Source organism: Zalophus californianus, chromosome 8, assembly GCF_009762305.2.
Source record: "Zalophus californianus isolate mZalCal1 chromosome 8, mZalCal1.pri.v2, whole genome shotgun sequence".
Lineage (NCBI taxonomy): Eukaryota > Metazoa > Chordata > Mammalia > Carnivora > Otariidae > Zalophus > Zalophus californianus.
This window is the reverse complement of record NC_045602.1, coordinates 76,149,914-76,171,563: the sequence shown is the minus strand read 5'-3', so window position 1 is coordinate 76,171,563 and position 21,650 is coordinate 76,149,914. Positions and strand designations below refer to the sequence as shown.

General features: G+C 38.3%; 1 protein-coding gene across 3 annotated transcripts in view; it reads left to right on the top strand.

The window, feature by feature from the left end:
- The window catches only part of DYNC2LI1 (dynein cytoplasmic 2 light intermediate chain 1), a 55,362-nt gene that overhangs the window by 7,097 nt on the left and 26,615 nt on the right, over positions 1–21,650 (top strand). For all 3 annotated transcript variants that reach the window (XM_027622485.1, XM_027622484.2, XM_027622483.2), the window contains exons 3-10: positions 5,632–5,666; positions 8,221–8,290; positions 10,011–10,099; positions 15,031–15,217; positions 16,142–16,210; positions 16,834–16,911; positions 20,345–20,421; positions 20,993–21,063. In XM_027622485.1, the coding sequence (XP_027478286.1) occupies positions 5,632–5,666; positions 8,221–8,290; positions 10,011–10,099; positions 15,031–15,217; positions 16,142–16,210; positions 16,834–16,911; positions 20,345–20,421; positions 20,993–21,063 (676 nt within the window). The remainder of the gene's footprint in view (positions 1–5,631; positions 5,667–8,220; positions 8,291–10,010; positions 10,100–15,030; positions 15,218–16,141; positions 16,211–16,833; positions 16,912–20,344; positions 20,422–20,992; positions 21,064–21,650) is intronic.

The window sequence follows — 21,650 nt, the reverse complement described above, 5'->3', positions numbered from 1 at the left end:
AGGTTTCCTCTCTTATCAAGTGATGAATCATTCAGTACCTTAAGGTATGGGCCAGAAAACTGACTAGCCTTTTATTTCCCAGAGCTTCTGTTCTCATCCCAGACCTCATCCTCTAGGTAGAAGAAAAGTGGGAAGGAAATGACTTGATTTCTAAATTTTTCTTTCTCCAGTTTCCACAGTATATAATCTGGTTGTGAGAAGATGCTTCCTGGGGTTCCTTAAGAGAGAGCAGATACTAGTGACACATCTTCCACACACATCTTACTGATCACGGCATCCTTTTCTACTGAGCCTGAGGATGACATCTAATCCGTAGCATTCCAGGAAGGTTTTGGCACTTGAGATAAAATTGGTTTGTTATCTCTGGCTCTAGTAATGTCATTTATCACCACACAATTAGGAGAAGTCAGCTAAAATCCTTGAGTTGATATATGTAGCATACCCTTCAGATCCACAGAGAGCTGATTTCACGTGGAATACCACGTTATGTCACTTGAGGACTTAAGAACTGTGCACCGTAAGGAGGAAGTTAATTAAGAAATAATTTTGGGGGCACCTGGGTGGCTCAGTCAGTTGAGCGTCTGCCTTCAGCTCAGGTCATGATCCCAGGGTCATGGGATCAAGCCCCACATCGGGCTCCCTGCTCAGCAGGGCTATTTGCTACTGTGGAAAGCATGGGGGAAATATAGCAGCCAATCCCCAGGATGACTGACTGGTAGGAAGAGACCTCTCCCCACTCATTGTAAGCTTCTGTTTTACTTAGCCAAGGAGACAAAAAGGTTTTGGAAGTGGCCATACAGAGCAAGAACAGATGTATCATGTCTTCATGCGGCTTTCCTTGACCCACAGCAGTTCTTGCCAGGAAGGCAGAACTCCCGGTGACACTCTGTGAAAAAGGTCGAGGCTTGCAGATCCAAGATCTTGGAATTTATGTGGTTTCATGAGTTTACTGTTGTGAGGAGAGTGATTTCTGCATTGGATACAGTACTTTTCCAATTTCCTACTTGCTGCCATATAGATGCATACATGGATTTTAAAAAAATGAGTAAACTATTAATAGTCTTACGGTACAAGTAAATTCCTATTACAGAAAATATTCTGTATAGAGAAGAAGCTACTTTCGTATCTTTAAGGTGGCTTATCCTAATAGTACTAGTTACTGACACCAGCACACAAATGCTCACACCTGAAATGTCCCACCAGCACCCCCACTAAGTCACTCTCTGTAACAGTTGTTCTAGACTTTGTTGTTGTGAGAGCCCATTCGTGTTTTGTTGTTTGTGAAGCCACCCTTTTTTTAAAATAGTAGAATGTGGCATATTCAAGCTGGGTATTTTCATTTATGTAAATCAAAACTAATTTTGCTTTCGAAGATTGGCAAACTCTTTTGACATAGGTGGAACCTTTGAGGATATTGTTCTTTAAAGTATCTGATTCTGTGCTTTATGCAGAATGGTATTTTGAAAAATAAAGAGAAGCAAGCAATTAATGCTTCTATTGTTCAGCTAATAGTAATCACCCTTTACCAAAGAAACAACTGCCTCACTGCCTTCTCTCTCTCTTTCCCATACTTCTATTCATCCATTTAGTAGACGTCTGTTGAACATCTTCTACGTGCCCGACTCTGGGGAAACAGAAATGAAAGACATGTACTCCGCTGTGCAGGAACTTAGGTGTTAGTGCTTGTACAACATCGCAGGAAACAAATGCTATGATGGAAACAAGGGCTCTTAACTCAGCCCAAGAGGCTCGAAGACTGGGAAAGCCTCCTTAAGAGAGGCTGATGTCCAGAGCTTGAGGAGCAGGAAGTAAGGAAAGAGTGATTCAGGTGAAAAGGGTCAAGTGGGTATTCTGAGGAGAGAATCAAGAAAAATGTATGAAATAGCCGTTACAACACATGGGAGAGAGAACATACTAGACAAATGTGACAGGATTGCCCGTCACTGCTGACTGCCATTTTGATGATGGCGATTAAGAATTTAGGTGACACCATTCTGCACAGCATGTATAATTTTTCTCCGTCATCACTCACTCCCATGGGTACAAGCATGGAGGAGAAGGGAGGTGATTGAGTTTACCAGGGTTGGTTTTTGCCAAGTGGGCGCAGTACACAGCTAGAAAGCTTAGGGAGGGGGTGGTACTTGCAAGGGCGCCTGGGTGGCTTAATCGGTTGGGCTACTGCCTTTGGCTCGGGTCATGATCCTGGAGTCCCGGGATCGAGTCCTGCATCGGGCTCCCTGCTCAGCGGGGAGTCTGCTTCTCCCTCTGACCCTCTTCCCTCTCGTGCTCTCTCTCTCTCAAATAAATAAATAAAATCTTTAAAAAAAAAAAAGGGTAATTGTAATGATAAACTATGAACTGCAAAATGGAAAAGGAGAGATGTGGAGGTAGGAGGGAGCTGATGGAGAAGGAGAAAAGTTGACGAGTCAGTGGACTTTTGAGGCCTTTCACTAAGGCCAAAGAGTTGTTACTGTGGGTAACACAGAGTGTTCCTGAAGAAGTAGTTGGAGAATGTGTTTGCATGTGTGATTTTAGAAGTAGTGTAGTTTCCAGTGGTGAAATGATTCAAGATGTAACCTTGGAAGTGATGTATGGTAGAAGTAGAGTGAAGGAAAGTGTCTCTGTGAGGAGGCAAAGGCACTGAGAGGTCAGCGTGTTAGGTAGGTTGCCCATGCCTACGTGGGTGTGAAGTTAACAAGACTAATGACAGTAGCTGAGAGAGAAAGGGAGACTGTGAGCTAAAGGAGATGGCCAACAACCATCACAGTAGACTGGGACAAGCCTCTAAGGCTTTTGCAAAAGGAGGGAAGTAGAATAATTATTTAAAGGTGGCGGGGGTGAGGGGCACGTGGGTGGCTCAGTCAGTTGGACATTCGACTCTTGGTTTCAGCTCAGGTCATGATCTCATGGGTTGTGGGATGGATCCTGTGTCAGTTCCGTGCTCGGGGGAGTCTGCCTGAGGATTCTCTCCCTCTGCCCCTCTGCCCACTCACGCTCACCCTCCCTCTCTTTCTCTCTCTCTCTCAAATAAATAAATCTTTAAAAAAATAATTAAGGTGGGCGCCTGGGTGGCTCAGATGGTTAAGCGTCTGCCTTCGGCTCAGGTCATGATCCCAGGGTCCTGGGATCAAATCCCGCATCGGGCTCCCGGCTCAGCGGGGAGCCTGCTTCTCTCTCTCTCTGTGTGTGTGTCTCTCATGAATAAATAAATAAAATCTTTTAAAAAAATAAATAAATAATTAAGGTGGCATTGGGGAGCAAGGAGAGCGCTGAAGTACATAGGGTGGTAGGAAAGACTAGCCTTCTTTAACAAGATTGCAGAGGAAGTGGTCTGGAGGCAACCATATTTTAGGTAAGGCCAACAGGTGGAGAGAACATTCTGAAGAAGTTGAGGTTACTGGGGAATTTGCTAATCATGGAGCTGGAGCTATAGAGTGGAAGGATTTTGGAAGAAGGGAAGGGATGCATAGAGGATTATGGACTTAAGAGCTCCAGGGATAACGGGTCAGAGAAAAAGACTTCCAATGTCACTGAGGTAATGGGAGGAAAGATAGGATTCATTCTGATAGTCTCTGAGTGAACTTGTATTAGGTCAGTGTTTATTGAACCAGGAAAACTAGGAGTCTGTGGATCCACTCGCAGGGGGCAATAGTTCACTAGTGATTTTTAAAAATTTGGATTGTATTTTAATGATAGTCTAAAAGTTTATTTCAGTGCCGAGTTGAGTTTGTTTATTTGGAATTGCCAAATAGTAGTACTACACCAAGTAGTACTATACGTTTACATGAATTACAATCAGAATTTAAATCAACACTATAGAACCATGAGAATTTGAGAAAATCGGCTAATTATATCTAAGATTCCTTCCAATTCTAAAATACATTCATTCTGATTCTATGCTTTCTTACTTTTTAGGTACAGTAGTCTCCCCCTGTCTGCAAGGGATATATTCCAAGATCCCTAGTGGATATCTGAAACTGCAGATAGTAATAACATCGTATACCTATGATAAAATTTAATTTATGAATTAGGTATAGTAAGAGATTAACAATAATAACTACAAATAGAACAATTACAACAATATAATACAAGTTGAATGTGGTCTTTCTCTCAAAATATCTTATTGTACTGTACTCACCCTTGTGATGATCTGGGATGATAAAACGCCCACATGATGAGATGAAGTAGGGGAATGACGTAGCGTCTGCCTTTGGCTCAAGTCATGATCCTGGGATCCTGGGATCGAGCACACGGTGGGCTCCCTGCTCAATGGGAAGTCTGCTTCTCCCTCTGCCCTTTGCCCCTGCTCATGCTCTCTCTCTCAAATAAATAAATAAAATCTTTAAAAATAAATAAATAACCAGCAAATCCATCACCTAGAAACATTCACTATTGGCTTAGTGATATCCCTCTGGATCTGTTTATTTTTGTGTGTGTGTTTCTCTGCCTCTCTCTGAATCTATGTATGGGTATGTGTATGTATGTATGTAGATCTCAAAGAAGCAGGAAAAGATATTTTAAAAATTGAAAACAGGGTTATGCTAATCTGTTATAAATGTTTTACCATGTCAGTAAGTATGTTCCTATATCATCATTCCTAATAGCTGCATGTTATTCCATTAAAGGATTGTCATAATTTAACCAGTCTCCTATTTGGGGACATTTAGGTGGTTTCTAGTCTTTCACTTTGATGTAATACCTGCCAATAAACATCCCTCAATAATTTACATTTTTGGTCCTATTTCAATTATTTATTTATGTTTCCCATTATAAAAAAGTCATTCAACTTGATCATATCCCAGATATAATCTAGAGTAATTTATTTGTGATCATCTTTTTTTTGGTAAAAAAAAATTACAGGTGTTTAGGAAAAAAACATATCTAGTCAAATGTTCTATGTTTTTGTCAGTCCAGTATTTTCCGAACCATTTTCCTTGGAACCTACTTAAAGACTTCTTCCATTAGAGCTTCCCGTGCTGCTTCTCTTGTATCTCTTTTCTTGTAGGAGATTTTTTTTTTTAAGTTTTACTGTTAAAAAGAAATCAGTGATTAAGCCACTGAGCTAATCCCTGAGATGTGAAGTTAAGTTTCATGATTAGTGGCAGAGATGACCAGAACCTATATTTTCTGACTCCTAACAAGAAACTTGTTTATTCTCTACAAATAAAACAATAAATAAACTCTAACCCAGTATCTGGATTGCTTACTTTGAACATATTTGCAGCATGTCCTTTATTTGTATGTTATCTTTCTTATTTCCACTTCAACAATTGGAATTGAAACATTTTGGAAGACACTAATCATCTGCTTAACCAGTAATTAGCATTGATGAATAGAGAGAATCTCAGACAGCTGCCAAGTTGACCACTAAAGTGAGGTATGATTTGCTAGTATTTGTCATCTGCAGGACTTTATAATTATAATAATAGCAGTGTAGTTACACTATGATGGAAAGTTGACAGTTAACTTTTTCCACTTATCAAACTTAGGAACAATTCTGAAAGTTTCTAGTTTCCAGGTAATTTATCATTCAAGTGATTAAAATCTATTTTTGGCCACAATTATGAACAATAATAAAATTTTACATGTGGATGACATTAACACAGTATTCTTTCTTTTTTTAATTTCCAGGGAAAGACTACTATTATTCTAAGGTGTCTTGACAGGTAAGTATTATGTTAACCTTTAGACTACATTTTCTGTTTATTCTAGTTGTACAGGGCAAGTTAGATTCTAAAAGACATATGGAAGGAGAACAATTTTGAGGCCCAAACAATAACTTAATTCTTAGTGAATCCTTAGTATGGCCTTTAAGATCTTCTTTAAAGACAAAAACAACAGTCAGTAAAATATATATATATATTTTTTGTATATATAAATATATATATGTGTGTGTGTGTATATATGTATGTATATATACAGAATTAGTGCGGAATTTTCCTATTTGGGGAAGAAAGGAACATAACTATGATACTACTTACCTGCTTTTTGGCTGTGCTACTCTGGTATTTGATTTATTATTTTACCTAGTCTATGATTATCTGAACATTAATTATCTTTAAATTGCTCATGGAAACATTTTTGAAGCACAATATTCGTCTTCAAACTATTTTTTACCATTTGTTTTTTATACTTCCTAACCTTCTATATGGCCATCAGAGTAAGATTTGGGATTATGATCAGTGGACATTGAAGGAAACTGAAAGTCTTTAACTGATTTTGGAAGATATCCCTTCAGGGGCACCTGGGTGTCTCAGTCGTTTAAGCGTCTGCCTTCGGCTCAGGTCATGATCCCAGGGTCAGGGGATTGAGCCCCGCATCGGGCTCCCTGTTCTGCGGGAGCCTCCTTCTCCCTGCCCCCCTGCTTGTGTTCCCTCTCTTGCTGTGTCTCTCTCTGTCAAATAAATAAATAAAATCTTAAAAAAAAAAAAAAAAGATATCCCTTCATTCCAGTACCTGTTTCTTATAACTTCTCCAAAAACATCAACATAGATGGAATTTTGTCTCAAGGTCACATTAAAGAATCATCATCCATTTTGAAAAGTACTATTAAAGAATTCAAATAATAGAATCACTACTTTGTGTAATTCCTTTCACCAACAAAATGGTTTCTTAGAAGAACCATCTATAGTAACACCTGCATCATCTTTCCATCCCTAGGAATCATGGCTCTTTTTAGATCATATGTGTTTCATTCTACAAATAAGTCATCTAACACAGTATCAGCTTAGGATGAAATATGACACTGAAATGAATTTCAGTTCCTTGACAGTCTACTTAGAAAAAAGACAGTTCTGTCTATTGTATGTTAAATATCAGAGCTTATAAATTTTGTCTTAAAAGTAGCATTTCTTTTCACAAAAGCAAATTAGTATCTTTTAGGAAATACAACCAAATATTTTACTATATATGTATCAAAAAAAGATATTTGTAGGGATGATATGCAAAATATTTAATAAAGATAAATATATAAGTTGCAAATTTAAAAATGATTTCTCTTTGTTCTCCAAATTCAAAAAGATACATACCAATACTGTTCAGCCTTAAAAAGGAAGAAAATTCTGATGCATGCTACAACATGGATGAACCTTGAGGACATTACACTAAGTGAAATAAGTCAGTCACAAAAAGACAAATACTGTGTGATTCCACTTCTATGAGGTATCTCAGAGCAGTCAGATTCACAGAAACAGAAGGTAGAATGCTGTTTGCCAGGGTCTGGAGGGAGGGGGAAAATAGTTATTGTTTAATGGGTATAGAGTTTCAGTTTTGCAAGATGAAGTTCGAGAGTTTGTGCAGCAGTGTGAATATACCTTTTTTTCTTTAAAGATTTTATTTATTTATTTGACAGAGAGAGACAGCGAGAGAGGGAACACAAGCAGGGGGAGTGGGAGAGGGAGAAGCAGGCTTTCCGTGGAGCAGGGAGCCCGATGTGGGGCTCGATCCCAGGACCCTGGGATCATGACCTGAGCCGAGGGCAGATGCTTAACGACTGAGCCACCAGGCGCCCAGCAGTGTGAATATACTTAACATTACTGAACTGTACACTTAAAAATTGTTAAGTAAATTTATGTTACATGTTTTTCACTACAATAAAAAATGAAATAAATAAATAAGTAGATATATACCATAAAACTGCTTACCAAGCAGTATAACTACAGTGTCAATAATTCATCAAATCATTTGTCCATTTTTAAGACTTGTTGACATAATTTGGTAGTTTGCAGGTCTCATTATTTTAAATGATGCCCATTGTTTGAGCCATGAGTTAAGATAGAGAATTATATTCAAGTCTTCCATTGATGTCTCCACTGAATCGATAATCATTAGATTCCCAGCTCCCCACATCAGGGCCAAGCACAAACCTGCTAACAGAGCTTCCCACGTGACCTGAACACTGAGAGCTGTGCCCTGACACGGCGCCCACCCCTGGCAGCCACACTACCTTCTCCACTCACCCTGACAGTGCCTGTGAGGGCTACCGCATCACACATGTGCCATTAGTCATCTCTGCAGCTGTGACTAAAATCCTCGAAGGTGGTTTTGTGAAGGCTTATTTATTTTTTATGTAAAATTTTTATTAGTTTTACCTCAGTGTGATTCCACAAAGTAACTTCCCTACTAATAGAACAAGTTTTTAAGAGGAAGCAAAAATGAATTGCATAATATGATAGCATAAGAAAACCCATGATGGTAATACTATCTGTCTTTATTGTGCAGGGATGAGCCACCAAAACCAACCTTAGCTTTGGAATATACATACGGAAGAAGAGCAAAAGGGCATAATGTAGTGAGTGTCTTTTTAAGTGATATTGCTATGCCTGTGGATGGAGAAGTAATAATGCCGATTTTGTCTTATATTTTCATCTTGTCTATAATCAATAAAAATGTCCAGCTGTACACTTCATAGCTATGTGCTTTTAAACTTCAAATGCACCTTAGCAGATGTGAAGCCAACCCAAACTGTAAAAATAATTTAGCCTTTTTGTTGGTTTTACCTTAAAATGCTGGAATAAGTTTCCTTTGTAACTTTTTTGGACATATTAATTGTGTTAATGTGACTTTTTCTTCTTTCAAGTAGGAATAATATTGTTACATCCTGTCTCCCCAAAATATCTGCTGAAAATATGAGTTTGACCTGTAGAATATTTTTGAAAATATACTATTCAAGATCCAAATTATTAGCATTTTTACAAATATATCTTGAAGTTAGTAATATTATTTGAGACCGGAGGCCATAATTGGTTATAATCCTATTTTCACTTGTTCGAGTGTCTAGTTAGAGGAAAGTTGGAGGTTATTCAGGACAGAAGGAGAGTTTATGACATATTTTAGAAGGATAAAAAAAATCTGAAATAGAATCCTCATTTGGAGTTCTCACATGAAGAGGTCATTTCTTAGAGTTAGGTGTATGGAAGAACAATCATACCCCACTTGTCCCGTACCACAGGCAAATTTTTAGATTGATCTAGTCCAAATGTTTGATCATTGGACAGTGTGTAAGAATTAAAACTGCCTGTTGCTAGATTCACCAATGAAAGTTGGTTATTAAGACTGAGATTAAAAGAAAAGAAATAACATAATATAGTGAGATGTGGGAAAACCTTATTTTTGTGACTCACATGAATTTTGATATGAGTGAAGACATAGAAATGGGATTATGCTTTTCATTGGAAACTTTGAAACAGCTTTCAGAGCTTCACTTTTGAGAAGAGCTCTAAAAACTCTCCTTCATCAAACTGTGACTCAAGGGAGATTTTTCAGTGAAAAATTATTTCCCTCATAAACATTAGTGATTCAGATATTAACAGCAAATATTCAATATCAATAGCAGAACAGTTTTAGTGATTATGAGATAATTTGTCAAAAAATATATATACTCATCTAAAACTCAATTCAATGACCATCTGTCTCTTCCAGGTTAATGGCAATAGATATATAAAAACTCATGTGATTTTTTTTTTTTCCTAAACTTTGTGTTGGCAAGTTGGGCTTTTCCATATTCATTCTGGAAGATTGATGTTTTTCTCAGATTTAATGTTCCTTAAGAGTTTCAAGTGGAAGCACTGTGTCAGCTCCTCACACAGTCGTGGTGTCACGAAGGCTCCTGAGCAGCAGGGAGGAAGCAAAGAAGCCTTTTTGGTTAGCAGTCCCCAAGAAGGTTGTCCTGGAACAGATGCTCTTACTCCCAAGCTGCATGGCTGCCTCACCCTTACAATCCCCCAGTGCTTAGGAGGCCTATAAAAAGGGAAGCAGTTTTTCAGTCTCTTCTTGTTCCCCACCTACCATGTCAATGTTTCATCCTTGTTTTTTGGAATAGATGTTTCAGCGCATTTTGAGGGATGGGATAGAGAAAGGAAAGTTTTGACTGCCAAGAAAAGGTTTATTGAGGACTACAATATTTTGTATCCATAATTATTACTGGCTGATGCTAATGAACTTACGAACTTACGAAGTATTTAAAAATAAAAAATATTTTTTTTTCATATGAAAAATACCTATTTTTTCAGCCAAAAGATATTGCTCACTTTTGGGAACTAGGTGGAGGAACCTCCTTATTGGATTTAATCAGCATACCAATCACGAGTGATACCTTACGGTAAGTGAGCCGGCTCCAGAAACAGTTGTTAGTAAGTACTCAGGAGCGTCCACAGGATGAATATGGGTGGGCTTTTGGGAATCAGAATTTGAGGGGGCAGTTTTATGTTGCTGAAGGTTTACACTCTCTTCCTTTCTGTGTGCTTAAAACGTAATGCTTTCAAAGAGATGTTAAAAGAACCAGGGTTTGGCCTGTGCTGACAGTTGGCCTTCCGACCAGTAACGCAGTTTGCAAGCCTGCAAATGAACAAACAAAATATGTCAAATAACACTTGAGCAATGAATTCACTTGGCAAACCTAAATTTGAAAAGCTTAGTTCTTTTGAATACCCATCCAAGTGTGAGTTAATTCAGCCCTGAGTGTTCTCTTCAGCTGGATATTTAAGTCTACCTTTGAATTTAATGCCAATTAGTACCATAGAAGCTTTACCCAAGGGAACAATGAGTTAGAGGATGGAGAAAGTCTATTTGCTGACCTTGAAGAAATAGATACTTGAGGAAAACCTCAAACTCTTTGGTTGTGTTTCCTGACAATGACTCCCACATGTTGGCCAAATCAGATGTGGAAAATTGTGACATTTCTCACAGTGTTCCTGGGAATGCGTCTTAGCCAAGGAAAACACACATTTTTACATCTGAAATATCTAACTCTTGTCAGAGTTTAACACAAACCATTGCGGCTGCCTGGACCAAATACAAAGGGCTTGACAATTATTTGTTACATTTCCGCTATTAAGATCTTCAGGGTATGGAATTATTTCTGGTTAACAGAACAATTGTTTTTCCATAAGCTAGCTGGATGCTGATAATGTTGGCTTTATTTGTCCAGTGATATTTTTTCTGTTAAAGAAATTTAACTGGCTTTTACTTACTACAAACGTAGTATATTCTTGTATAGAGATCTTGGAAAAACACTGAAAGGTATGAAGAAAGTAAGGGCACCCATAATCACCTGAAAAATAACCCCTGCTAACGTGCCAAGGGATTTCTCTGTGTCCTCAGTGTTTATAAATATACTTTGTACAGTTTTGGGATGTTTTCTATATATGTTTAGATCTTGCTTTTTCATGTATAACCATAATTTTTGTTTTAAAGATTTTATTTATTTATCTGACAGAAAGAGACACAGAGAGGGAACACAAGCAGGGGGAGTGGGAGAGGGAGAAGCAGGCTTCCCGCCGAGCAGGGAGCCCGATGCGGGGCTCGATCCCAGGCCCCTTGGATCATGACCTGAGCCGAAGGCAGATGCTTAATGACTGAGCCATCCAGGCACCCCTATAACCACCATTTTCCCCTAACATTATTTTTCAGCAACATGATTTTTTTTTTTTTTACAGCTATATAGTTTTTCATTTGTCCTCCTTTAACGCAAATCATGGAGGCCACCTGGGAATTGGGGCCACCGTGGTGTGGTTGAGAGAAGGCAAGGAGGGCTGCCAGGCCGTGTGGCCCGAGGCGGAAAGGAGCAAAAATGGCTGGGAGCTGCTCTTCTGGCCCTGACTCTGTCACATCACTTTGTCATATCACCCTGTCAAATGATCTCACTCCCCTCCTCTGGCCCAAGAGGCTTTGGGACTGATGGCCTTGTGGAAATTCTGGTTTCTGCAGGAAGCCACGTTTTTCCACAGCTTCCTTAATGCCTCACTTTGTGAATTCTTGGGTCTTCATTCCCTAGAAGCCCAGGGCAGCTGTAGCTTGCTTTAGGAGGGGAGGTCAGGGTTATGATGAACAGAGGAAGGGGAGCCAGAGGCCTGCATCCCAAGTAGGTTGCTGAGTGCTTAAGAAATTCATGAAAAACATTTCACTCCTAATGTAGTCGCAAATCTCAAGAGTGTTTTGTGACTGGAATCAATTTGACACATAATTAATTTCCTTGTGTTGGACAAAGCCCAGCAACTTGAGAAAAATAATATTGCCAAATGCTATTAGATACTGTTTATCTTTAAAATGACTGTTCATAGAATAATTATAAATGCACTGAACAGACTTTAGGTAATTTGTAATGGAGCATTTCCTGTGGTTTCATTCCCTGTTTAAAGAGGTGGTTGGGGGGCGCCTGAGTGGCTCGGTCGTTAAGCATCTGCCCTCGGCTCAGGTCATGATCCCAGGGTCCTGGGATCGAGCCCCACATCGGGCTCCCTGCTCCGCAGGAAGCCTGCTTCTCCCTCTCCCCCTCCCTCTGCTCGTGTTCCCTCTCTCGCTGTGTCTCACTCTGTCAAATAAATAAAATCTTTAAAAATAAATAAAGAGGTGGTGGTTTTTAAAAAAAAAAAAATATTTTTTTAAGGATGAGATCGTGCCATTTGAGACAACATGGATGGACCTAGAGGGTACTATGCTAAGTGAAATAAGTCAGAATGAGAAAGACAAATACCATAGGATTCCACTCATAAATGGAATCTAAAAAAAAAAGAAAAAGAACAAACCAAAGCAGAATCAGACCCGTAAATAGAGAACAGACTGATGGCTGCCAGAGGGAAGGGGGTGGAGGGATGGGCGCAATGGGTGAAGGGGAGTGGGAGATCCAGGCTTCCGGTTATGGAATGAATAAGTCACAGGGATGAAAGCCCCAACATAGGGAATACAGTCAGTGATACCGTAATAGTGATGTAATGGGACAGATGGGAGCTACACCTGTGGTGAGCACAGTATCATGTATCAACTTGTCAGTTGCTAAGTTGTACACCTGAAACTAATGTGACATGGTGTGTCAACTATACTCAAATAAAAACATTTTTTTGCTCTCATTTGCTATGAAAGTAAAAATAGCGCAGGTGTATACAGTGCAAAGGAAATACAAACTTTAATCTTGGAAAAAGGTTGAATATTCTGTTTTATTTTCACTTGAAGTTATTTTTTTATTTGGAAAAATGATAAATTTTTGGTTATATACATTTTACCACAGTAAAAAAAAGTGAAACCATAGTCAGTGTTTTTTAAACATTAACCATACTAACCCCCAGCAATAAAATTAATTTCCTATTATAAACATACAATTATTTATTATAGTCAAGTAAAGCTGTCACGAGTTTATTAAAATGTTTAGATCTGATTAGCTATACAATTTAATGGCATGCTAATTTTATAGAAAATCTCAACAATTACTGTCTAAAAGACTATTTTCTGAAGTTAGACCTGTAGTATAGAATTTACTGTTTCACTTGAATTACACAAAATAGCTGTTTTTCTCAAACTAAGCAAAATAACTGACATAATTATAAAGTAAATGTACTGTAATTCCTTGTTATATCTACTAGCAGAATGGTTGCCCTGTTGATCAGGGATATATGGGCCTGTGATTATGGCTCTCCATACTTACTATGACCATGTTCTGAAATACTCCTAGATTTGTTTTCTATTTTGATAAAATGTCCTCACATTTTATCCCTTTAGCCATTTTTAAGTGTACAGGTTAGTGGCGTTGTGTATATTCCATTGTTGTGCAGCCATCACCACCATCCATCTCCAGAATTTTGTCAGCCTCCCCAACTGCTGAAACTCTATCCCCAGGAAACACTGACTCCCTGCAGCCCCCTTCCCCAGCCCTTGGCAGCCAGGTACCTTTATACGTGCTGTTTCGGTGAATCTGACTATTCTAGGGACCTCCTATTCATGAAGTCATGTGGTACTTGGCCTTTGAGTCTGGCTGCTTTCACGTCCCAGAAAGTCTTCGGGGTTCACCCATGTTGTAGCACATGTCAGAATTTCCTTCCATTCAGATTCTACTGGGTGTGTCTAGCACATTTTGTTGATGCATTCATCCATGGATGGGTATTTGGGTCATTCCCACCTTTTGTCTGTTGTGAATAGTGCTCTCTGAGCGCTGGTGTATAGATACATGTTCAAGTCCCTGATTTCAGATACTCTCGGAAGTGGAATTGTTGGATCATACGGTAATTCTCTGTTTAATTTTTTTGAGGAACCAGCATACTGTTGAACACAGTAGGAATTTCACATTTTACATTCTCACCAGCAATGCTCAAGGATTCCAATTTCTGTTTCCTTACCAACACCTGTTATTGGCGTTTTTATTCTGTTTTTGTCTTATCATAGCGATCCTGATGAGTGTGAAGTGACATCTCATTGTGGTTTTGATTTGCATTTCTGTGAGGATTAGGGATATTGGGCATCTTTTCATACGTTAATGGCCACGTTTATATATTCTTTGGAGAAATGTCTGTTGGAGTCCTTTACCCGTTTTTCAGTCTGTTGTTGCTGAGTTTGATTTATGTTTGACTGACGTGAACACACGTACGCATTCATGTGGTGACGGCAGGGGTGTGTGTGGTGGTCAGGGGTGCGCGTTCAGGGAGGCCCCGTGGCGGAGCAGAAAGTCCTGTGGCTCTGGATCTACACCTCTCCAGTTTACTACTTATACAAACCTGTGCCTCAGACTTCTGATCCAGAAGACAGACAACGCAGACACCTTTTAGGAAGGGCTGTCGCCGAGACGGAATAAGTGAGGCGGTCCCCTGCCCCGGGGCTGTCGGTGCGTCTGCTCTCCTTCACCTCATCCTTGTGTTAGTGCCATGCGCTCACTATTCCCTTCCCTTCTCTGGAGGACACGGTGAACTTGGATCTAATCACCACATTGTTGTACCCGATTGCTTGCAGATTATCTGAACTGGATTATTTTTAGTAGAAACAAAACCTTCAGTGCCACTACTGGTTGTGACACTTAAATATCACAAGGGAAAAGTGCTGGAATTAATAAGGCTATAACTTTGGCCGTGTGTGTGTGTGTGTGTGTGTGTGTGTGTGTGTGTGTGTGTGTGTGTGTGTGTGTGTGTGTGTGTGTGTGTGTTAGAAAAGTGCTATGTTTTATTTGATCCTTAAGCTACAGTGTTATTCTTAGATAATAAATTTCAGTATAATAAGGTTTCAAAACAGTTATTTTGAAGTCTTTTTTAAGAAATATTTTTATTTTTTTAGGACATTTTCTATTGTTCTTGTTTTGGATCTTTCAAAACCCAATGACCTTTGGCCCACCATGGAAAATCTGTTGCAAGCCACAAAAAACCATGTAGATAAAATGATAATGAAACTGGGGAAGACAAATTCTAAAGCAGCGTCTGAAATGAGACAGAAGATATGGAGTAATATGCAGAAGAACCATCCAGTGAGTTGCTGTTGGGATTATTCCTAGAATCCTTAGCCCCATACATAGTTAAAGATAACATCACAAACAACTTCCTTAGAGTTTTATGCATGATTTGAAATGATGAACTTGTTCACTGGAAAATTATAGCAATTTAATAAAACCTCAGTGAGAGCAAAACAAGGAAAAAGACTTCTCATGTCTTCTTGTTAGACATCCACTGTGATTGTTATGGCATATTATACCAATCAAAAGAAATAGAGTTTTGAAGTAGTAGTTTGATATTGATTTTATAATCTCTGTTAAATGAACATAAAAAACTGGACTGTACAAAAGTCACCTGGCAAAGAGCAGATGAAGCTACAAATTTAAGCCACAAGTAGAGTTTTCACAGTCTTATTGTCAGTCTGTATTTTACGTTCATTTAGTGTCTGTCACATATTCAGTTATCTTTTGATCATCTGACAACTAATGAAATTATAAAGTTGCAACGATGGTAACACAAGTCTCTAAATACAACCATGAATATCATTTTCTAGAAAATCTGCAGCAGTATCGTACGTTGCCCAGGCTTTATAGGAATGTGTTTTACATAGGGAATACCAGGATGAAACTGATAGCTTATGGTTCCCATCTGTGCAGTGTGGATGCTATGGCAACAAAAGAGAATACCAAAAAGTAAATAACAAAAACAGGCAGATGACATGTTATTTAAGAAAACAGGACAGAATATAACAAATAAATATGGTAATTTAGGGAATTGCCATTTCTAGTTTTATACTTGAGAAATGTAACAAGTGAAAGTTAAAAATTGGGACAGCCTTTATGTCAAGCAAACAAAGTCAACATCTATGAAAAGACGAAAATGGTATATTTTTAGAATTAAATAGAATTTGCTGAATACATAGTACTAAATAATAATAAAGCAATGAAATATGTTAACAGGATCGTGAATTAGTCGACCCATTTCTAATACCTCTGGTCATAATTGGAAGTAAATACGATATTTTTCAGGTAAGCTTTTCCACTTCTAGTTAAGGTGGTTGTTTATGCATAGCCAGGCTTTATGGGAGAGGAAGAAAGATAATAGTGAAATAAGAAAAATGACTCTGGGAGGGAGAGGTCAAGGAGTCACACACCTTAAAGATTTTGGAAAAGAAGACATAGCGGGGAAAGAGAAAATACGTAAAGAACAATACATACAGTGGAGTGGGGATAAGGCAGTCGAATGGGGATAAGGCAGATTGAGAACTGAATCTTTCACCCAGTCACTGAGGGATAGGGCTGACTTCCCAACTTTCAAATTGAAGAAAGCAGAAAATTGTTTTCTTATCTTTGTTTGTCAGAGAATCCCTGGGGTATTCCACACTATAAAATGTGTGCTTACATCTAAATTCTATTGAACTAAGTGTTTAAACAAAAAAAGAGCTGATGGCTGTAGTTCTAGAAGGCTTCAGCTACTGTCCAACTCTCTATAGAAACAAGCATCAAGGTCATGGAATCCTACTCCATAGGGTATGTTCCCCCCCCCCAGAAAAGAAAGAAATCATGTATTTCTACACTTAGTAATTTGCACCTTCCTGCTACAGATATTTAATTTTCTCAACTTTTTTCTTTTTAAAAATATATTTCTTCAGGATTTTGACTCTGAGAAGAGAAAGGTTATATGCAAGACCCTTCGATTTGTTGCACATTATCATGGAGCATCATTAATGGTTCGTACATTTCCTATCCTTTGGCTTGAGTGGACAGCACCAAATTTAGAAAGATTAGCAATTTCATGCACAGTTATAAATACTAATGTTTTTACTAGTACACATAATCCCTTCCTTCCCTTTCCTGCTGCTCCCAAATCCTCTTGTTACAGAGTGTTTGATAATGTATTTCTAGAACGGACTCTGCTAGATGGCCAACAGTGTCTTCAGAACAATTGCTTATGTCCATAAACCCCAATCAGAATCTCAAGCAGATTCCCTGCTGAGCATGGAGCCTGACTTGGGGCTAGATCTCATGATCTGAAGATCATATCCCGAGCCAAAATCAAGAGTCAGATGCTCAACTGAGCCACCCAGGCACCCCCAAGCCCCAGTCTTAAAGAGATAATCTGGCTATTAATTTATTCATTTTAATTTCCCCTCAAGAATTAGAATCTGTCTTCTCTTAAGAGAAAAGGGGGGGGGACCCTTTAACAATATGTTCTTTTTTTAAACTTAAAAAAAAAAAAAACACTGTTGTTGCAGTTAAAACCATGAACTTGAGAGTCCTGGTGCCTGGGTTCGAATCTCATGACAGCCATTTACCAGATGTGTGATCTCAGACAGGCCATGTCATCTCACTCAAGCCCCAGTCTCCTCCAGGGTAAAATGGACAAAACCAGTGCCTTCTTCATAGGGTTGTTGTAAGGATAAGTGAGAGATTAAGGTGATGTGCTCACCACAGGGTCTGAAACAAAGTGTTCCTTAATCAATGTTGCTTATAACTGTTATCCTTACCTTCCACAGCAGGAACAAAGGATAAAGGATATTCTTAAATGCAATAAAATATAAAAGTACTTTTATTTAAAAGAAATACTATCTTCCCATTTGAATGGTTTCTTTTTCCTGGTACATGAAAGTGCTCAGAGGAAGCTGGAGACAACACGGTCTAGTCCCTGGCCTTCATGGCTAGGATATTATGACTAAAAGTGATGAATATGATCTATATTTAAATTTTTTTACTTCTGAATACTCCAAATAAATTGCATTGTGTGTTTTTCTAAAAATCAGTACCTTTTACATTTATACTGTATCTACTTATATATTAAATTGACAGAGTGCTTTGGAAATACTTTTTTTACTGTTTCAAAAAGACATGGGGAGTTTAAAATGAATGTATCCAGGATATAGAAGCAAAGACCATGAATCTTGTAGTTTCTTATTTTTACCACAAGATAAAGCCCCACAGTTAGTTCTGCTTACTTAGCTGAGGGAAATCTCTATGTTTCTTTAGGAACAGATCACATTTGATGATCAGTCAGGGTCTAGTCTGGTCTTATGTGTACAAATTTTAGATCAACTCAGGCAGGTCTAGAAGGCCCTACAAGATCAGGGTCTTCTAGGGAATGGATTTGAGAAAGGCTTCATCTCAGCTTTCAGCAAGCTAGAGGGATGAGTTTGAGTTAGAGGAGCCCTTCTGGACCAGGAGAACCATAAAGGTTGTCTAGCTTCCCAGACCAAGAAGAGCGCAGCCAAAGTTACAAAGCCCCGTCTTTCTATTTCACTTCCGGTTTTCCCCTGGCCCCCCCCCCCCCCCCCCCCCCCCGTTCAAGAGAGACAGTTCGGGGCTGCCTGACAAGGTTGATGGATACTCAACAGTTTTTTTTTTTAAGATTTTATTTATTTATTTGACAGAGAGAGAGAGCACAAGTAGGCAGAGTGGCAGGCAGATGGAAAGGGAGAAACAGGCTCTCTGCTGAGCAGGGAGCCGGATGTGGGGCTCGATCCCAAGACCCCTGGGATCATGACCTGAGCTGAAGGCAGCCGCTTAACGGACTGAGCCACCCAGGCGCCCCTCAACAGTTTTGGTTTTTTTTTTAGCCCTTTAGTTGAGCCTTTCTAATTTAGACAAGAAAATGGATTCACTATTATGAGCAATCTAATGAAGTTAATAAAAATAAAAATAGAACTGATAGGGGAGTCTGGGTGGCTCAGTCCGTTAAGCGTCTGCCTTCCGCTCAGGTCATGATCCCAGGGTCCTGAGATCGAACTCCACGTTGGGCTCCCTGCTCAGTGGGGAGCCTGTGGCTCCCCCTGCTTGTGCTCTGTCAAATAAAATCTTAAAACAAACAAACAAAACACTGATAAGCAGGACCAGATTCAGTGGAAAGCTGCCAGGATGGTATGAGACTTAAAAATGTGATATATGAGGAGTATAAAATTATGTTCTGTCGTCTAGAATGTGGTAATGCTCTAAATATTCGAAGGATTGTTCCATGGAAAAAGGATCAGGTATTAGATATTCTTTGCGCTCTCAGAGTCAAGAACAAGGAATCAATAGAGCAGAGTTTAGCTCAAAATAAGAAAGAACTTTCTAATACTACCATTATCTGAAACTGGAATGAGTTGCTTTGGGAGATAATGAGTTCCCACTGAGTTTATCCAAGCAGAAGCTCTACAGCTATTTGTGGAGGATGTTTCAAGGCAGCTGATGCCCTTCTATAAAATACATTTGTGATGAGGTATTTTCCTTTCCACATAGGGAACATAAATAATAATAGTAATAAAGTTGTGTTTTAAAAATTCAATTATTTTATATTTTTAAATTTCAAGTTTTAAAAATGTTTGTTTTGAAAAGTCAATGTATTAAATTTTATATATTTACATGAGTAAATACTTTGCCTGGGAACCTGTCCTTACTCCAGAATGAATCTTATCCTGAAAATTGATTTGCCTTATAAAATTACTTTTCATTTTGGTTCAAGGTTGTTTTTCCCACTTTTATACATCTTAGCCATTCTGATTTGGCTGAGAAACTTTTGATATTTCCAAAAATCAAATCTAGTCTTAAAAGATTTGTGGGGTAATCACGTGTCCTGATGTTCACCTGAGGTCTCAGCTTAATTATTAATAGTACCCACCCCCTTTCATTCCCTGAAGTCTGGTTATGGTCACCCTCCTTACATACCACCACTGAGAATGCTTAGTAGCTACTTTGCAAGCTCAAGGGCAATTCTGAAGAGAAGTTAAAAGATCTTTTTAATGAGTATCAGTATTGTTGGACTAGTCTGTAGCTTCCCTGCTGGCTTTTTGGAAGACAGTAATATGTTCGTGGATGGAAAAGTTATTTATGATATATACCTCCTATTTTCTACCAGCCAGACTGCTTTTGGGAAGTAATTATGTTCCATATGTGGGAGCAGCTGAAATGATTAGTGCATACACACGTCCCTTTAATATCATGCACTCAGTGAAGTTCGAAGAATGAGCTAAAACAAATATGAGATAATTTTCCTTTATTCAGGTTTCTGTCTGCTCAGAAGAATAAATAGTTCTATGGGCAAATAAGTAATAATTCTGTCTGCAATTTGTACTTGTTCAAAGGCATATTTATTTTACCTGTTTCTGTGATTTAAAAGCAGAGTATATAACTTATTCTGATCTTTTTTTTTAGTTTACCAGTAAATCAGAAGCTCTATTACTAAAAATACGTGGAGTTATCAACCAGTTAGCATTTGGTATTGACAAAAGGTACTGATAAACTATCTTTTTTTGCCAATAATAATCTCATCTGATTATTGTTCTCATCTAATTATTGTTTGTTCGTAAGAAAGTGCCCCCAAATGGTTATTCTTAGGGAAATAGTTTCATATTATTTCCTGTTTCTTGTATTTAAATATTTCTCAAATTTTATAACTAAAATGTTATATAACAGTCTGAGACTAGAATAAAATACTATTACAGCTATTTCACTGATTTCTTTGACTTCTCTCATGTTAGTAGCTTTCCCTGTATTATCATTTTCTTATATTGATTAGAAATTGAATTGATCATTGTAGTATGTATATTTTTCTTAATCTTGCTACTTTTCCTGGTTTTCATTTAAAGTAGTTTGGGTCTGTCACTTTTTTTCCCTATAAAATACTTTAATGCCAGACTTTAATTTTTGAAAAAGCTTAAATAGATATTCACTCATTCATTTGGGGACAGTGCTCTTTCACCAGTGGCTACATGTAAAACTCGGCTCTGTATTTACAGTAGAGCATGGCAGGATATTCGATTGCTAAACTAAATTAGACTTTTTTTCTTCTTACCCATGTAGCAAATCAATATGTGTGGATCAGAATAAACCACTGTTTATCACAGCAGGATTGGATTCTTTAAGTCAAATAGGTTGGTGAACTTATTAAGATTGTTCAGTTTTTTAATTGCTTATTGATTTCACCCTATCCCGTGTTCACTCCATCTCCAACATACCATTTCTGATTTCATTATCATTGCTGTTATTTCTTATGTATTTCTTTGTATACACAGTATTGATGCAACATGCATCACATTGACATATTTGTGATGGAAGGAATGTTGCCACATAAGAGACGGATTTCGGATCTCTATTTCACTAAAAAATTTTGCACGTATTTCCTTTCCCTCACTGATTTCCAGGTACTTTTAAATTTTAGCTTGTTGGGTTTAGAAGAAAACCAGAAGCACAGAGTGGTCAGGAAAGTGAAAGCTATATATCATGGGCAGTGATGAAAAATACAAGATTCAAGTGTGATGGAATAAACCAAAAAAGAACAGTTGTACTAATTATGTATGCTTTAATTCTTCATTATGAAAATAGTTTGCTTCAGATAATGGGATGTATTTCCTAAACTTACAGACTTTTAGGCTCGTGAAGCAAAAAGAATTTTAAGGGTTTATATAATCAAGCTCCTTATCTTTTTGGGACCTAGCAACTCTTTCTACTCGGGGACTGA